The following is a 20,038-nucleotide window of genomic DNA, read 5'->3' as shown; positions in this document are numbered from 1 at the left end:
ATAAAACAGTGAACATGATACATGTAGCGACGGGAATGACGAATTTTTCATAGCGCTTTTGTCGTTGATACATATACATATACATGTATTACATTTCAAAATGCAGAATGTCATACATATTAGTTCCACGTTCTATATCTAATACAGTAAGACAATGTACTCAGTCATGCAATACGTATGTCCCGTCACACCAAATGTCACGTCTGTAGGAAAAAGATAAGACGACAGAAAACGAATAACTGGTGACTTCCACTTGGAACACTACACAGAAGTAAAGGCAGATGAAATACCACGCCAGATATTGGAATGTCATATTCCGCTTGTTATTTTCTTGTCTAAACAGATTTGATACCTTGCGAGACGAGAGTGATTGGGGAAAAATTCATTTTTTTACAAAATTTGATAACTAGTATTCTAACGGATAAAGGCTATATAGACTATTAACGATGTGTATTACGCAGTCAATATAGCTGGTAAAAAAAGAATACGTTGGGGGAAAACAACAAATTCTCCAAAGTAGGCAAATCTATCTATTCTGACACGTTCAAGTCAATCTTGTTTTAATTCTTCACACATGGTGCACTTGCGCCCTCTGGCGACTTATAATCGTAGCACAGGTAACACATCGTAATACCCATCCTTGGTGCTGAAGCGCCATCTGCTGACGATGTTAGAAAGTGAAGTTGTTCTTAAAACCGGATCAGCACCGGATCAAAGGGGATCAAAACCGTTTTTTTTTTCAAAACAGGAGAAAATCAATGCGCGCGTGGATGTCATCCATAAAGTTGAATCAGTATGGCCTTACTCAAGGAGGTTTTGATAACTTGCTGGTTAACCGTGCACACCCCAATTCTTCCGCACCCGCGTTCCGTGGTAGTGCGCGTTAAAAAATTACTTGGGTCAAGGTTTAGGTCTTTCTGCCAGCATCAATCATTTCTACCGGTACCGGATTCTTTTCTATGATATTGTCCTTCGCGAAAATTCCAAATTTTGCGCATTAATTTTGGAGTGAAAATAATGTTTTAATAAATTTTTTAATAAAAATAATGTTTGGATTAGTTTAAATTATTCTGTTTCTGTTCTGAAACCAAACTCAGTTGGTCTTGTAGCTAACCCAAAACTAGGGTTACATAACCCTAAATTAGGGTTAGCATACTAACCTCTCCATCCTTCTCTTCTTTTGTGGTGCTCAGGACATGCGACATGGTTTGTACCGTTGCCATATCAACGCTGTATATTGTATATTGGGACTTGCAGGAACAAACGGAGATAGACCATAGACATAGACATAGATGGACAGACAGACAGATACTGGTAGATGGAGAGGTACACAGACAAGCCCAAAACAGTATATTTTTGCCTTGGGGATGAAGTGAAAATTAAATTTCCCGCGAGACCAAAATTCGCAAAGCATGCCGGGAGTACGAGGCAGACGAGAAGTCACAGATGACTCAGTGTCTATCTGAGGAAAGTGAGGAAACCCGGCCTTTCGGTGCGGTATAAAAACTGGGATTTCTGCTTTCAAACATCAGAAACAACACGTCGATAGGAGAGTCGGAACCATGTCTTCTCTACAGGCTCTGTTGGGCGACAAGCTGCAGGAAAAGGTCGGGGAGAAGGAGTCGCTAGCGACCGAGTCGCTGGTGGGGGAGGGGCGGTACGTGGGGCTGTACTTCTCGGCGCACTGGTGCCCTCCCTGCCGAGGCTTCACGCCTAAACTCGCCGACTTCTACAGGGAGTTCAAGGCCACCGAGAAGGGCAAGAACTTCGAGATCATCTTCGTGTCGTCTGACAGAGATCAGGCCAGCTTCGATGAGTATTACGGGGAGATGCCGTGGCTAGCACTGCCGTATCCTGACCGGGACAGAAAGGTGAGAAAAACATTCGATCGATCTAGACCTTTTGTGGCAAGAATTTCCTGGTCCTGCACCTATTTTAACTCCTCAAGGGTAACTCTGGCTGTGTGCTCTTTAATGTAGATTTTCATCCTAGATCTACACTGAAGCACTGAAGAAAAACCTTCAAGTTCATAGCCTTTGCTATCATGATAAATTGATGAACCGTTAGGATATGTAGACATAGATATCCGTGTGTAGTCTCTTCCCTTGACAACGTACTGTGACCCGGAACAAAGTTGCAGAACAGAAAGCCCCCCCCCCCCACCCCCTCACGATCCCCTCAAAAAGAAAGCAAATTTACTAGCAAATATGCCTTCATAATTCTTAAGAAAATATGTAGGCGTATTTGAAGATAGCTTGACAGCTTGCATGCGGAATATAATAGTCGGTTTAATACTATGTCAACAAACACGTCTATGTGATGGAAACCGCACCAAGGCATTGCACATCAAAAATGCAGAACACAAATATTGACTAATGTATTCATGATCGATAATTTCATTCTTCAGCTCTTCAGATGTTGTTAAGTGAACTTTGCTCTTGAAATTTGTCAGAAAATGGCTCATTTTGTCTGTATACTCTATTTGTTATCCAATCCTATAGCAACGAAGGATAAGGGTATTGCATCGCTTTATGTCAGATGTTCACACCTGTTGACTCATAGCCTTTCTTGGGAAGATGACCACAGATGGTGACCTGTCATTATTTGTGGTGTCATCAGATGACAGTCAGCACTTTGTACAAATTTGCATTCTTTTGCTGTTTTCCTTAAACAATTGTTGAATGGAAATTAATATGTCGCACAAGGTAGTGATGTAGTTCTTGTAGTAAGGGCTTATGTCATCGTTATGAGGTACATTTTAATATGCCAAGCTTCTCCTTAATCCTACCTTCTTTTGCTGACTCATTCCAACATGTCCAAGCTTCTGTCAATAGCCTGTGACAGCAGGAAAATAGTGGACTTGCCCCCAGCCACGGTTTTCATTGTACAGTCCATAACACAGACATAACACAGCTTGATGTTGCTTTAATCAGAACTATGGAAATGAAAATGAAAATACTAATAGTCATTCTAACAGTAACACAATTAAATGGCAATGATTGACATGTGTATTCTATGTACATGCTCCTTGTGTTGTTTCTTTCAAAGTGTTTGTTTATTTTTGTTTATCACCAGTTCAATAACACATGTGTGCAAACACAACAATGAGTCATCAATATGCAATTAACACTCTAAGCACTGACACCTTAGCACTGTAGTCTTCAAGCAGATGTTAGGAGGGAAGATTGTATCATTGTTTCTTTTCAAGGTTTTTTTGTTTGTCGAAAAGGATGTATGTTATAACTCAAAGTCTTCCCTCCTAACCTCTGCTTAGAGAATAGGCATTAGTCTTGTTCTAGCACATGATAATTTGACTTTCATAGCCACCAGTATTTCTACTTTGAAAAGCTAGCTAGTAACTGCTACTGACACTGTTCTGATACTAGTAGATCTTTTCTGCTGCACCCAGCAAGCAACAAGGTGGAAAATTACCATGATCATCCCACTCTGCCTTATTAAGTTTTATCAAAGTATGTGCTGGAAAAAATTACAGTGTGATAACTACACTGTATGAGATCAATTAAGTGCCCAACACCACACATTGGACCTCTGTTCTTGTAGTACACAGTGTTCAAGTGTCTTTACTTAACAATGTTTAGAGAAACATTTGTGTACATAGTATGGTAGTTGTAACAGTACTGCTTATATACAAAATCATTCATGCATAATGTGATCGTGTGCCAAAAATATCTCAAGTTAGACTTGATTTTCTGCTTCAGTGACATTTAGCGATGTGCAGGTCAAGCTTACTGGCATGGAATTCCCAAGCCGTACAAAGATGTATTTGAGCATATCCCATGCTGCCTTTGACATTAAAGACAGCTTCCAGTTTGTGAAATGTTTACCATCGTGTGTGGCCTCCACAGTTCAAACACTGGCCTCTGAAACGGATATGTTATTAAAAGGTTGAGTCAGGTTCACAGTCACAATGTGTATTTTAGGAGCTTTCTTTTTTAAACGCTGTTTGATCAAGGAAATGTGATAGCTACTGGTTTAAGTTTCTCTTTTGAATCTTGCTTGATGTGGACTATAAATACATGCATTATTGTCTAACATCTTCAATCAAGTTGATGTAAGATACAGCTGTAATTTAATCTCACATACCTGTAGTCTGTATCTTTGCCTTCCGGCAGGTTACATATTACATGTATTGTCTGAATGTCATTTATTCATAGCAAACAGACCACCTGGTGTTTGAACAGACCTCTAAAAGGCCAATGCCCCACCCCAGCAAGTTTTTATCCTTAGGCTATCTTTTCTAAACATCTGGAAAGTTGTTTTTTAGTGATTCAGCATTACCAAACTAAGAATGCCTCAGATTCTTGGTAATTCCTGTATGTAAGCATGATTAATTGAAAAAATAATTTTGGACAGATACCCTGCCCACAGATATTGTTTGTAATTGGACATTTGAGAGCATGCATGAAATATGATATCTTTAAAGTTATCAAGACATGGAGTGGGGCCAGATGTGTTATTGTTTTTCATTTGATATATTATCAATTTTGGTCGATTAAAATCATAGTTCCTTGTATAAACATATCTGAATTGAATCATGCAGATTGGTAGAAAATCAAGGTACATTGACGTTTTAACTAAAGCACTAGACTAAGTAGTTAGTGTCTTCTTCATGAAACAGCTTGAAGATTGTAAAACCAACCAACCTCCTTTTTTGTAGGCACAGGTAATGTACACTTGTAAGCATTGACCCACGTATCCATACACAGCTTAACACGTACTCGGAGTGTTTGTACTAAACTGTAGATTAGCTTTTGTCCCACACCTTGTAAAGTTACTAGCAGTAAATTTCAATGCTATCAGGCCAATTTATCACAGAGCACAACAGCCTGGGAGTGCACTAGTTGTATGGTCACTAAATGGTCACTTATTTTCACTACCTTAAGCTTGGTAACATGAAAAGCTTCATATTTGTCAGACAAGTTCCATCTGGAAGCTTGAAACTTTTACCTCCACACTGTCCTCTTGGCAATAACAGACAGTGACTGCAAATTCAATTTGGCCCTGATAGGGGCAAATATTCTAGTACTGGAGTACATGTGTTGTTGCTGAATATAAATATTAACCCTTTGAATAACTAGCAATTCTCCAGGCTAGAACTACAGCAATTTTGAGTGTTGTTCTAGGAATAGTAGTAGGATAAAGCCTGAAGCGTAGAATGTAGTAACATGTTGATCTAGCTGAGCTAGACATCACGAATCTGCACACCTCCCAGGGAGAAACATGCAGGACTGTGCAGAAATGTCAGCAGGTCAGGAGCTGCCTGCCTGGGACCCAGCTGGAAGCCATAGCTATTAGACAGGGTCAGCAGATTTGTGTAGAGTTTAGCATCAGGTTCAAGTGTTCACACAGAGGGGAAAGGAAGGTGGGGGGAGATAGGAGCAGGACTTTAGGGTAAAGGTAAGGAAATGGAAGGATGGATGGATGGATGGATGGATGCAAGGATGGATGGATGCAAGGATGGATGGATGCAAGGATGGATGGATGCAAGGATGGATGGATGCAAGGATGGATGGATGCAAGGATGGATGGATGGATGCAAGGATGGATGGATGCAAGGATGGATGCAAGGATGGATGGAGGGAGGATGAAGAAAATGAGTTCTGATTCTGAAGATAAGGTGATAAATATATGAAAAGGAACAAAGAGGTCTCGGTGAAGTATAAAATTTTGAAACAAAAATAGAAAAGTTTATTAATAATGATATGATATATACATTTACACCCCTTATTTGAAAAACTTGAATTTGCGTAAATTTGAGTTTTGCATGTCAAAGAGTAACATTTACATAGAAATATTTCATTTTGAATTTAATGTATTTTTTCTCAATTCTGCTCTGTCTGTCAAAAGTGACCAGTGTTACATAAAAATAGGAAGTGTGAAACAAGTATTTAATCTGATATTGCCTGCAGCCTTGGCCTGAATGGTTGTATGTTGTCTACCTCACGTAGCAATGTTATCATATAAGCTACCCCACAAGGCCACAGCAGATATCATTACTCCGGATACTAGCAGTAGGGTGTCAAGGAGAGGAAAGAAGGAAATTGAAATTATCCTTCCTTTGGTTTGCTATACAATCTGATTCATATTCATAACTTTGTAGCTTCATACTAATAGAATCAGTTCTGCAACAGAATAAATTTGCTTGAAGTTGAAATTGTATAAATAATATTTTTAAAATGATTTTCCTACATGTATGCTCCTATAAAATAATATGCAAAATCTATATTGATACATGCTAAGTTAACATGCAAAAAGGATCAGAAAGCTTTAGCAATATTTCCCCAGAGATATTTAGCAAAGAACTCAGCAAGCAAACTACATGTAACTTCCATTTGGATAACCTCCTTGCTCTAAGAATATCCTCTTAGATTTGATAAGGTTGATTTTGGGACATTGCTTTCTTGCATGATTAGAATCATATTATTCTCTAGAATGGGTTTTTACTACTGATATTACTGTAAAAACAACTTATTCCAGCATGTTTTACCATTGCCGTGATGTGATTTTGCAGCAATGGGAAATCATTTTCCCTGCTTGCCCCTAGCCTGAAAACACTAGTGCTGAATTGGGACTTGCTGTAGCTTGAGCATGGCCTCCTTACATGGGTTGACTGTGGGTCACATTTTTACCATGCCTCAGTCTACCACATCTCCTATTACATGGAATGGGATAATCCAAGGACACATGCAGGAAAGGCCTATGTGTGTTTAAGGCCATGATGAGCATATAGTATCGACTGTTAACATATTTGTACTGAAACCAATAAAAATACTGTGACTCAGAGCCATTTCCCTATTTGATAAGTTTTATTTGTTTTTTTCGTTTGATCAGCATTTGTGTTATAAAATGTATGCATATGTGATACCTTCAACTGTTTTCCATTTCAATTTTCATAGTAATGTAGCCCTAGTCCTAAGCATCTGAAATTACCAAGATTGCTAATTCGTTTATACACTTAGTCCATCTCTCCTCAACATTAATAATATTAATGTACAATGTATAAATGTGACAGCTTTAATTGTTCTCAATTTCAATTTTCATAGTAATGACTAATGTAGTCAGTCATCCAAGCCCAAAAGCTGTTAGCATCTAAAATTACCAAGATTGCTAATGCGTTTATACATGTCCATCCCCCCTCAACTTGTTCCTGTCTGTCTAGTGCAAACCTATCCCTCAGGGGTCAGCAGCAGGCTTATATCACTTCTTGTCTGACAGCCAGATAAACAATAGGAGACAGAAGGGACCATTACTCAGTCAGCAGTTAGTCTATCATGTCCATCAGCAGTGATTAGAGAGGGGGGCATCTTGTCTAGAACATGTTGTGGGGAGGGGCAGTCTTCTTCAAAATGCTAGTACTATGACCCGGTTTACACGACACACGACGACAAAAACCTGGCGTACGATAATGGCGTACGCACGCGATCGTACGTCCGTTTCGGTTTACACGGAGCGGGACGGACAGCGCCGGGACTCCCGCAGCGCTCCACACTATCGTGACCCCATTTGACCCGCCGCGAGCTTTGACATAGCGCTATTTTCAAAATGGCAGGAGAACAGGCTCTTTTTCTGTTCTTCATGCGTCACATGTTGCTATTCTTCTTTTCGCGGATGTACTTGCGTCGCCGGGCATTGCGTAGAAGAAGGGTTGGACGTCGCAGGGAGCGGTACCATGAGATCCAACGGGCAGCAATTTTTGCAGTCATTGCAACCATTCAAGCTCAAGGCGGGATCGATCGGTCAGTGTGGGAACGTGACAGTTAGAGCTATTGCGCACTTCTGCCATGGTCAGTTGCGGCAGTCGCGAGCAAACAGGCTCAGCAAAACAACAAACAAATCAAATACGATAAAAAAACAAAAGGAAAACCGAAACGGATCAGAGAAAGCAGAGTAAAGATCAGTATTAAACACGGCGTGGGTTTTCACAGGCGCGGGAAGAAGAATGGAATTTGCATATGACCCCTGACCTCCTGCAACAGGGAAGTGCTTGCGAACGCCGTTCGTACGATCAGTCGCGTTTACACGAGGCGGGGAGGCATCCTGACTCCCCGCTGGGCGATCGTACACGATCGTACGCCTGCCTTCGAGGTGGCGTACGCAAATTGCGTAAAATACGCAAAGTGGCGTACGCAAGGTGCGTACGATAGGTGGGGCCGGTTTACACGCTGGAAAAAATGGTCGTACGCAATTGTCGTACGATCGCGTGCGTACGCCATTATCGTACGCCAGGTTTTTGTCGTCGTGTAAACCGGGTCTATGTCATTCTTGTATAAGGCCACACCAATTTAATTTGTTGGTTCTCGGATTCGCCTCTTCATTTTTTTCTGATTTGCCAAAAAAAAGTTTGCTTCTGAAGCAACACAAAAATGCTCATATTTTGTCCCCCAACCAGTTGAGGAAAGTCCTTTCCTTCCTAGTTTTTACAATTTTTCCATCTATCAATGCAGTGGTTTGACTAAAAGTTCAAAATTCATTGTTAAAAAAATTAAACCAGCCTTTTCTGTTGCCTTTATGGCTCCTATCATAGCATTTGGGGCTATAATAGGATGCCTAGACCTGTTTTTATTTTTTCGCCCTGTCGCTTCATATTTTTCTGAAAAAATCCGAGAACCAACAAATTAAATTGGTGTGGCCTCAGCTTTGTTAGGAAATTAGTACAACAGTTACTCTATATATAATTTGTTATGATAATGATCAGTTGACAGCTCATTGAGCTTGTCTACATTTATCAAGTCTTGAAATGTTTGGATGAGTTTTTCCTTTCTCTCTATATATTTCTCTAATAACTATTTGCTAGTCCTTCATCCATTATTAATCGTGCACAGTGATGATACATGTACTAGTGAATAATGAATGAACCAGAGAAAGAAGGCTTAAGAATCTGAAAACATCTAGAATTAAGTGTTTGTATGTGACTTGTCGAAGTTTTTCTATTAGAATGTTACAAAACCTTGCTATCAACCTCTTTGGAATTTTGGAAGAGAATCGCTGCCAAGCACACCTGCATGTATAGAGTTTAGAAATATGTGAGTTATTCCTGCTATGTAACCAACAGTCGTTCATTGTTCCTCTAACATACCACAGATGAAACAGTTAATTCAGTCAGCTCTAGGCCATGTTCTATATACATGTAGGCCATGACTTACATAAGCTACATGTATTTTCAATGTTTAAGTTTCTAAAATAAAGAAGAGAGGCTAAGAGATTATTATATAATCTCGCCTGCAATATTATACCTAAAAGTTGTTTGACCCAATCCATTATTGTATCAATAACTGTAAACACACTATCACTACTGGATATTCAACACAATTCTGTAAATATCTAAACCCTAAGACATATCTAAAAGTCCAGTTTTCAATCCTTTCTGTGAAATTTACCCAAGAATAAGATTGGCGAGATGTCATCTGGAATTTGTTGTTGCAGAAATGGGTCACAGAAATCGTAATGCCTTTCTTGCATGCTTGATACCATTAAGACTTGGGCTGTTGCCAATTCTTGTGGCACTTTGAGTCACTTGCACACAATCAGACATCTGGCATATTATCGCATGTCTGGCAAATGTGTCTGGAAATCGAACTCACGGTGTTAAATATCGTAGTCAAAATCATTTTTGTATAGATTTTTGAGATGATTTTGTTCAAATTCTGGAGTGAATTTCATTATTGGACAGATGTTTTTAGATTATCTCAATGTCAGTATGTATTAGCATTTCAAAGAATCATTTAGGATACAATCAGGTACATCAATGATTTTATAATAACATTTTCTACAATATACATTATATGCAGCTGAATGTAGAAGGAATATGTGTAATGTTAATCAAAGCAGACAGATTTCACTGTCTCAAAACTGCATGTAGTCTCCCTCCCACTGCTTTAGTTACTCTAGTTCCACATGTTGACAAGCAGACAGTTTATTTCTGACATAAATCTCTTAAGTAACACCACAGACCTCATTTTTCATCGGAAGTTGTCTAAAAAATGTTTAGTCCATATAGTATATCTATATGCATGCTGCTACATGTAAAAACAGATGAGCTCCATATACATGTATATGTGTGCATGCAGGCACATTATTGTGTTCAATATTTTTTTCCAAGCAAAACATAATTTTTGAGTTACCAACTTCATTGAAAATGCAGGTTCATGATTGATAAGTATGTATAGTTTATGGATTTTCCAGTGTTGAACCACATTATCTTATCATACAGATTTTTCTTACCATATTTTGGAGCATTTTCTTCCACTATCCCAGTACTAGTAGTTATACATGTACCTCAACACTGTACGTGGTGACCTTGTTGACCTCACCTTGACCACTATGACCCTTAGTGACCCCAGCATTTCTTGGTCATTAGGGCATTACATCTACAGGTCACATCTTTCTTGTATTATGCTTTGTTATGTCTATCACATCCTGTTGCCAGACAAAGTGTTTGGGGCAACCTCCAAAATATTACAACAATTTTCTGTTTGTTTATAATCAAATAAAAGGATATTTAGGGTATGTCCAAAGTAGTTACCCTCTGTAAGCTCTTCCTGGTTGCTTTAGAGTATGGTTTATTTTTTCTGTGTTATGAGAGATAGGACCTTGGGAGGTATAGAGAAACCCAATCTCTCAACTGTGAGTGTGACAATCCCTTGTGCCCACATTCAAAGTGGACCTGTCAAGAGTGTTTGTTTTTACTGATAATAGCAAAGAACACCCTAGTAAGCTAGTTTGTGTCCTGTTGCTGAAATGTTTAATTTCTATCTCACCAGAGTTACGATTTATGTTCCTATGACCACAAAATCTTTGCCATAAAAATGTTTGTTCCTGAACTTTGAAAGTGCAACAATGATAATCCATAAATGAAATTTCAGAACATTTTATATTATATACACATCTTTACAACACTTCATGGGAGCTATACTTTTCCTAGGATTACATGTACTTTTCCTTTCTTTTCCCTGAATATCCTGAGGACACAGCTGATAAAATAAGACTGTTTGAAAGTATTGGATTCCTTCTTTCCATCAGTCAATGCAAATCTGATCAAGTTTCAATTTGGAACTGCAGTCACAGTGTCACCAGCAGTATTAGCATGCTTCCGCCCTGCCCATGCCATTAAGTTTGTAGAGATTGATCCGAGTTCCCAGAAAATCATAGGAATAGCAGATAGAATGGTCTGGGAAACATGTATCAGCTGTATTTCTGTAGAAGAATAATTCCTTTACATATACTAGATAACATGTTATAATCACTAATCTAGATGCAAAATTTGTAATTGTACCATTCATATAATACAGGGTTCAAAATTCTCTCACACTCTAGCCGCGCAAGTCATCGTTTTTGTGTGAGCCTTATAATTAATGGAGATGTTAGGTTGACCGGCGCTCAAGTTATCTTTTTTTTTTACTTAGGCCACACCAATTTAATTTCTTGGTTAACGGATTTTTCTAGAAAAATAATGGAGCGGGCGGGCGAAAAAAAATAAAAAATAAAAACAGGCCTAGGCATCCAAAATGGCCCAAAATGGTACGATTGGAGCCATTAAGTCAACACACCAGGCTGGTTCAAAATTTAAACAATGAATTTTGAACTTTTAATGGTAGCACTGCATTGAAAGATGGAATGACTGTAACAAGTAATAAGAAAAGGACTGTTTTCAACTGTTCAGGGCAAAATATGAGCATTTTGCAGTTAATTCTGAATTTTTATTTTTATTTGCAAATCAGAAAAAAATGAAGAGGCGAATCCGTTAACCAAGAAATTAAATTGGTGTGGCCTTAAAGCGACCTTTTAAGAGTTTACAGTGGCCCAGCATATGGCTTCTGAAAAAAATGCACTATGTATGTCCTCCTCAGAAAGCATGTGAGCAATCCCTTTTTATTTACAGGTGGCCTGGCTTATGGTTAACCCTTTAAAATTAACAGCCGGTGTTACGTTGATGGCAACCTGAAATATATATAGGTGGGCAAGCTACATGTAGTTTGGGGCTTTTGTTGCCCAGTGAGCAACCTGAGAAAAAAAGGATTTCGAATTCTGTATATGTACCAGCTGTAGTGAGTGGTTTAGTCAGTCTCTCAAGAATCAAACCCACCCTGACTAGCCTTAGGTTGTGATTTACAATTTTTAGAATCCTCTTATAGGCTTTTACAAGCAGAGCTTCTCCTCAGGAGGTAAAGCCTGTGCCCAATTATCAGGGATGAGGTGACCCTGATATGAACATGGCCAACAAGGTCATGATCCTAAAGCTTTTATCTGACTGACCTGTGAGCCTATTGGATGCCAGGGGGCACATACAGTATGGTACACCATTCAAGGGTTCAAGCATTAGAGTGATGGAAAATATTTCACCTAGATTGAAGTACACATTGAATCATTGTATGGTGGAATTGCAGTTGTCAGTGGGATAGTATAATTTCAGCTTGTTCTAACCATGAGCATAATGAAGGATGATGATCATGATCAAGCACGGGTTGCGAAAATTCCAGTGAGTCAATTTTTATTTAGTTGAAGAACAGTTTAATTCTCATTATAACTCATACCTCTTTCCACCCACTGATGACCAGGACATGATTGTATTATACAGTACCTCAATACCATATATTACTTTCATATAAAAATACAAGTAACTTACGATGACGATATGATAGGCTAGGATCAGTACAGTTAGACTGACCTGTCTCAGGAACTTGCCAGTGACCTGTGGGTCACATTTGGTATTTTAATTGGGTCAAAAATCCGGTATTTTATGACTGGACATGTCTGTTGGTGGGCAGGAGATGGAAGACTCTAGGCTGGTACAAAATGTAGCTGTATATAGTTTCAAACAACTGTCATAGTTTTGTGAGTCAGGAATGATCCAACTACATGTATAGTCATGTAAAACTATATGGTCAAAGCCTTAAACAGAACTGCAAAAGCAGGGCTCAAAATTCATTTTTGGGAATAGGTGCACTACAATGTAGCACGAAAAGTTTTTGGGTGCACCATATATGAAATAGAATATAAGTAGAATGTCAACAAAAAATAATTATATCGCATTTCTAAAGAAAAGTATTACAACAATGATTTTATTATTTTTCTGACAGATACATGTACTGTATACTACTAGACTAGTAATTCATGTATTACATGTACAACATGTATTTTCCTTACATACGTAAACCTACGAAGATATTTGTGTGCACAGGTGCACCCATAGAAAAAAAGTGGGTGCACAGCTGCAAATTTGGGTGCACTAAGGTGCACAATGTTGCACCCAATATTTCAAGCATTTTACACTTAAGCATTGTCTCTTGGCTGATAACAAACTGGAAAAAATATGAAAACAAATGATGATTTATCATAAATTCTGTTCTTTGCTTTATCTGCAGGCCAAGTTGTCTAAAAAGTTCAAGGTGCAGGGTATCCCCACGTTTGTGATCCTGGATGCCTCCACTGGCAAACTCATCACCAAGGACGGCAGATTACGCGTTTCAGAGGACCCAAAGGCCGAGTCTTTCCCCTGGCACCCCAAGCCTCTGTCAGAGATCCTGCAGGGCAAGCTGCTTCGCCGTAATGGGGAGTCAACCGAGGAGGTGGACGTTTCTACACTCGCTGGGCGGCCTGTTGGGCTGTACTTCTCAGCTCATTGGGTAAGGGTATACAGTAATGTAGTTCAGTGTTCTTAGCCGTCCATCTTTCCGTCATTTGACGGAACTTTGCTGCTCATGACAGACAGAAATTTTTACCCTATCGTGTCACTTTAACAGACAAAAATCAGTGTGTAAAGATACAAAATTAAGGTTAGTCTAGGAGCAAAATTTGCCCTTCAAAGTGCATTGGAAATAGCATTGGAGGGGCCAAGATGTAAAAATTTTCCCCTTAGGATTGCCACACCTTTGGCACTTGACATGATGTTACGTCAAAGAGATTTGAGATGACGGCTGGCTAGAACATCCATATAGGTGCTCTTCCTTTAGCCAATGTTATTGTCATATAATTATAAACTATCAAACCAGCAATATTCACCTATTACTCTATGAGAAAGACAACATTTTACAGTGCATCATGCATTCCAATGACAATGTTAGAAAAGGATATCAATGTTGTAAACAGTTTATTGCCTTGATTTTGAATGAGAAGAGTGAACTTGATACATTGTATTGTTCCAATGCAAGAAATCAAAGATTTTGCACACTACATGTCCATACGTTTTGTACTTACCAAGTTATTCCTCCTTACACAGTGTCCTCCCTGTCGTAGCTTCACCCCAGTACTGGCAAAGACGTACCAGAAGATCAAGGATGAGAACAAGGATTTTGAGATCATCTTCGCCAGCTCAGACCGTGCCGAGGAGTCCTTCAACGATTACTTCAAAACCATGCCTTGGCTGGCGTTGCCCTACGAAGACCCCAGAAAAAAGACTCTGTCACAGATGTATGGCATTGCAGGTGGGTGATATACATTTTTTTTTTGTACTGGTGGTGATGATGATAGTGTTGATACAGAGTTCACTTTTCCTAGAGCTATTGCAGAGTGGTACTTGCTCCCACCAATTGCAAGTACAGTAGGGGCATCATCCCTAGATAGCTGTAAGCAATATTAAGAGTTAAGATTTCCAAAGGCTAGGTGTAACAAGTTGTTTGGTACACATACATTCACATGTCTGCGAAGCTGGTGTGTTACACTGAGGGGTGGTTATACCGACTATGGATACAGATCATATAGGGACTGTTTCAGATGTTCATTGATTGTGTAAGTCCAAGCAGTACCCTTTTAAAGTACCTCATGCCAGCTGTCATTTTAGTTTACTGTTAGGTCATGATTGTTCCAAACCTGGGAACAGTCATGCCTTTCAGGCCTTGCTGCTCATAGAAAGCAGGTTCAGATAGACCAGCTAGTGGGCCTTTCCACAGAAGGCCTTTATCATGAAAAAAATTTTAGGTAACTTTATTGATCAGAACATACCAAAATTTAATGTTGAGGGATGTACTTCAAGGTCTAATGTACAAAATGTACTCATTGTAGTGACTGTCATAAGGATCAGATCAACAAAGGAGCTAGCCCACATACCTCACTAAGGAGGGCTAATAATAGCAATCCCTTTGATTCCCTGGACAATCCCAAAGGTTACGCCTAAAGCCCTGAACCTGGTGTGCTTGGAAACAGGATAATGAGATAAAGCTCAGAGGAAAATCCATGCTGGCACCTTTCTGAACCTTACCAATTACCCGATTTTATAAACCATTAGTACCACTTTCCAAGTGCTTTTCATAGCAATGTTCATAGTCATAGCATGTTTTCATAGCAGTGTTCAAAATCCCCATCTGCAGTCTGCATTTTGCAGACTGAGACATTTTCAATATTTTTGAAGAAAAATTATGCAGCCTTCATTTTTTGCAGGCTGAAAAAAGCAAGCTAGGGGTTCAATGGTGTTTAAGAGTTTTTGTGTTTATTACTGACTCTACATAATATACGAGTGATTATGCATGTAAAATGTTTGCCAACATGCAATTTTGTACACACTACAGGTTTAGATCCGGACTTTTAAGTGTGTATTTGCAGAACGTATTTCCGAATTGCAGAACAAAATTTTGGCATTCTGCAATATTGCAGAGCACTGAGAAAAAAGGATTTCTACCACTGCTGATATTCTTCCAATCCACAAGACTCCTAACAAGACATAAGGAATGCACTTCCTTCTCTTGGCCAGTTTCCAGGAGCACATAACCTTCAAAACTTCTTCTTAAGGTGCCAGTCAAGGACCGTTTAAAAGTCTCAGCCCACATTTTAAACTCCATTAGCATTACGAAAAGTGTTTCTCATTCCGTCCTCATCTTTGATGTGAAGCAGACTTGGGCAGTCTGCTGCAGGCTAATCATCACCCTGGCTTGTAGACAGCGGTCATGGGTCCTAGCAACAACGTCAACACAGACCTTAGCTGACATCTGGACCCTCGCCATAGATGTGGAAATGTTCCAGATGACTCTCACAAACTGTTAACATTTTCTGTACAGTCAACCACAATCATACAATGGACAACATTTTGAAAACAGTTGAACAATGGCATTGAAGAGAAGAGATTGATATACTAGTACTATTACTATTACTAGTACTTCCTTCTGTTGTAGAATTATCATTCTCTCTGATCTGTCATACTTCTCATAACTTGAACATTCCATGCACAACATTTTGAAAACAGTTGAACCAAGGAGCTTCTATCACTTAGTTGAACAATGGTATTGAAGAGAAGAGACTGATATACTAGACAAGTACTATTACTATTTTGCTAGTACTTCTTCCTTTTGTTGTAAATATTAACATTTTCTCTGTCATACCTCATAAGTTCGGAACATTATAAGAGAATGCAAAGACTGCATATTTGCTAGTGCCGCCAATAATCACTGTCCCCATTTCTCATCCCTGTGTTTGCTTACATGCAAACATGGCGACCCCAGTGCTATTCAGACACATGTACAGTGTAAACATTAGCACTAGAACAAGTGTATGGCATTTTAATGGACTCCAGAGTGTTCACATACATGTACATGTAGGTCACACAAGACAGAAAAGGTAGCTTTAAGAAAGAATTGTATTGTGTGCTTCTATTGAGTATCATTACAAAATTATATTGAGGTAAACAAAAAGCGCTGTGCTGTTTCTGTATACACAAGTGGCTTTACTTGTACTTACAATAGTTTACATGGCTGACAACAAGTACGCTTCAGCTGTCTTTTATTTGTCGGTTCCCAACTATGCAGAATGCAAAATATGTACTCTCTGGTTTTGTAAAGAAAGATATTGTATTATTGACAAATTGCATCTGATGCATGCCTTTCACAGGAATCCCAACACTGATAATTGTGGAAAACCTGGAGACAGGCAAGATCATTACCAAGGATGGGAGGGGGGCAGTCGGGGCCGACCCAGACGGAAAGGTAGGTTTGCAGACTTTGAGGTCTTGAGTTTTGAGACAAAATGTAGTGTGAAATTCATGTTAAGTGCCTTAATCCCAAAGGCACAAGATTGGTGATTCGAACGACGGGATTCGAACCTGATACCTCTTGGTTCTGAGCAGCACTCTTGTCTGATATAGTGATCAGTGCTACATGTAAAATGTGTACATATGTTCCACAGGAGTTCCCCTGGATCCCCAAGCCTCTGAACATGCTGGAACAACAGTATGCAGGAACCCTGAACGAAGAGACATCAGTCATTCTTTTCACAGGTAAGAAATATTGCATGATTGTTCAGTTGTATTTTTGCATCAAACATGTACATTTAGCATACAGATGCACAAAAGAAACTATTTCAAGCAGAGTTTGAGCTCCTATATAACCTATATTTTCCCTGTTGTAGATGGAAGTGACAAGGGAATGGAGGATGCCAAGCAGGCTCTCCAGCCAATTGCAGATGCATCACATGCCAAGACAGCAGAAAAGGGCGAAGACCCTGACTTGTTCTTCTTCTATGCAGGAGAGGTAAGACTCTGATACTACCAACATTCCTAAGTGCTATGCTCTCATACATTACAATTTACAGTATATACCTTATTTAGATGTTCATGTATTGTCTCTCAATTTTTTTTGTGTGACAAATGGTACTCAATTCAGGGGGTAGTAGTTATTCTCCCCCTGCTGATGTACATTTGAATTAGTGCAATAAAGAAATTGACTAAAGAAATTGAATGGCCTCAAGAGCATGGAATCCAAGCCTTTAGTTTTGCTGAAAATCCACCATAAAATACATCAAATAAGAATCTTCATCATCTGTTTTTCCTACAGGATGAAATTGTGGATTCTCTTCGAGACTTTGCCAGCCTGGAGGATCGCGATCCCCTACTGGTCATCCTGGACATCCCTGACCAGAAGATCTACGTCTGTCCAGAGGAAGAGGTCACCCAGGAAGTGGCCAAAGACTTCGTAGAAAAGTACCAGGCAGGCTCCTTAGAGCCCAAGGCTCTCAGGGGATAGGTCAGGAGGTCAGGGGTCAGCAGGCACAGGGGTTACAGGTCAAGGGTCACATGTCAAGGGTCAATTTTGTACCACTTAATCACTTTTGTGACATTTTGTGTTGTATTACATTGGTGTATGCTACAAGTATAAGAGAAATGGTTAGCTGATGGATCATGGTGGCTCAGCATTTGCTTTGCATCATCATAAAGCCTTTAGATGTCCTTTTAATATTTGGTACATGGAGTAGTGGTATGGTATGAAGGGGTTCAAATAAGCATTAAAGATAAACAGCAACTACTAGTCATTGATAGATGTCAAATACAGTATCCGGAATTTCGAAGTCAATCATTCCTATATACTAGTACTTGCATGCAAAACAGTGTGTGGTGCCTTATATCACATTGAAAGCTTCAGAAGACAAGATCAAATCATGCAAAAACAAAAATAGAATGAAAGTACCATATCTGAAGCTTCTTTAAAGATTTAGAATGATAAAGAGCAGTAAGGTTTTAAAGGGTTAGAACTATGGTTATAGAAAAGCTATTTTTTAAACAGTGAGAATTGAAGAATGTTGTATTATCTACCACCAACACCACTCATTTTAGAATCTATAAATCATTATTTTCTCAATAAAACAGTCATGATACAGATATTACAATAGCATTCTGTTGTTTTTGAATTTGAAGATATATGAAATTGTCAAAATTTGGATTGAGAAAGGAAAACTATTTACTTGTATGTATGCGCGTATGCATTGAAGGGAAAGATATTCTATGTTAAACTTTTTTTACCACCAAAGAGGGACTGAGAAAGTCAACAGCCACACTTAATATATTCAGATACCCTTTACTGCTGCATAAATTAAATGCACAGGCCAATGTGCATATATTGAAGTTAACCTGGAGAAGGTCATGTTTGAAGGGAAACAAACAATGTATTACAAGCATTTTTTGCTGTAGAATTTAAAACCTGGTGACAGTCATTGTGTAGTCCATATTACACAGCATACAAAAATAGATAAGAGAGTATATAAGAATAAAGTACATGTCATTGGTTATTGACTGTGAGTGGCCTTTGAAAGAGTGTAGAACACAGCAACACAATCACCTTTTAAACCTTTATACTTGTGTCAGAAATCGGTGTTTTATTATAAGATGATGATTTAGGTTAATGCACATTATAAATTGGTGTTGATTGAGTGTATGTTCAAGGTGTAAGTAATCGTTGAAAATGTGTCAACTTTGTTGTGATTGATTGTGGTAGTGGTATTTGCAGTGTGTCTTTTCACAGGGCAATTGGCAAGTTTTCAAGCACTAGAAACAGGCTTTTTTAATTGTCTTCTAATAATCACATGTCAATGTAAAATATCTCTAAAATGGTACTACATGTAGTAATATGAGATACAAAGGCTTTTGTTAATTGTACAAAAATTGCCAATTGTATGTAACTTGCCGTGGTGACTGCAGTTATAAAATTGACTGCTTTTGAGAGGTAATTATTGTGAGGTTTGGTTGTACTTTTCCTACAGTTAGCCCAGGTTCTGATATTGTACACAACTTAATATAAATGCCACAGTACTTCAATACTTATTTGGCTTCCTTAACATATCAGTACGAGCTTGCAGGTTCATTTCTTGAATGTATGGATTTTTTTATTGATATCACATTTGGACACACATGTAACTTTTACATTAGCCAGGTCTTCAGAATGTATTGCACTTGTTTGTGTATAAAATAATGTGAACAGTGGAAGGATATATATACTATCATTTCCAATTATGTTTGAAATTGTGAAGATTCACACAAGAGATTTAGTATCAACATTCTTACAGTGTATGACATGATGTGAAGGTTGAAGTTTGTACACAATGGTATTGACAATTCTGGCTGTATACAACATAACTGAACTTTAAAGCTAGCTATGGTGTAGCAGATTATTCAACAGTTCTACAGATAAACTGGCTTCTATTCTTTTTATTGTGATTCACAAAAGTATATGATGCCCCTTGCTGTTTTTAGACTATGTGTATAATCTTATAATGAATTACCTACAGTTTGTAGCTGAATGAAATAAAAGGTGATTTGGCAAATGTG

At 38.7% G+C, this 20,038-nt stretch overlaps 1 protein-coding gene across 1 annotated transcript; it reads left to right on the top strand.

The window, feature by feature from the left end:
* The first annotated feature begins 1,422 nt into the window (after positions 1-1,422).
* On the top strand, positions 1,423-18,596 carry LOC109462931 (nucleoredoxin-like). Its single transcript, XM_019759563.1, has 7 exons — positions 1,423-1,871; positions 13,383-13,643; positions 14,237-14,441; positions 16,834-16,928; positions 17,128-17,218; positions 17,350-17,471; positions 17,775-18,596. Exons 1-7 carry the CDS (start codon positions 1,563-1,565, stop codon positions 17,961-17,963), a joined length of 1,272 nt encoding a protein of 423 aa, XP_019615122.1. The 5' UTR covers positions 1,423-1,562; the 3' UTR covers positions 17,964-18,596.
* Positions 18,597-20,038: the final 1,442 nt, after the last annotated feature.

Source organism: Branchiostoma belcheri, unplaced genomic scaffold (genome assembly GCF_001625305.1).
Source record: "Branchiostoma belcheri isolate BF01 breed outbred unplaced genomic scaffold, Haploidv18h27 scaffold1, whole genome shotgun sequence".
NCBI classification, from domain to species: domain Eukaryota; kingdom Metazoa; phylum Chordata; class Leptocardii; order Amphioxiformes; family Branchiostomatidae; genus Branchiostoma; species Branchiostoma belcheri.
This window is presented reverse-complemented; position numbering and strand designations above follow the sequence as displayed.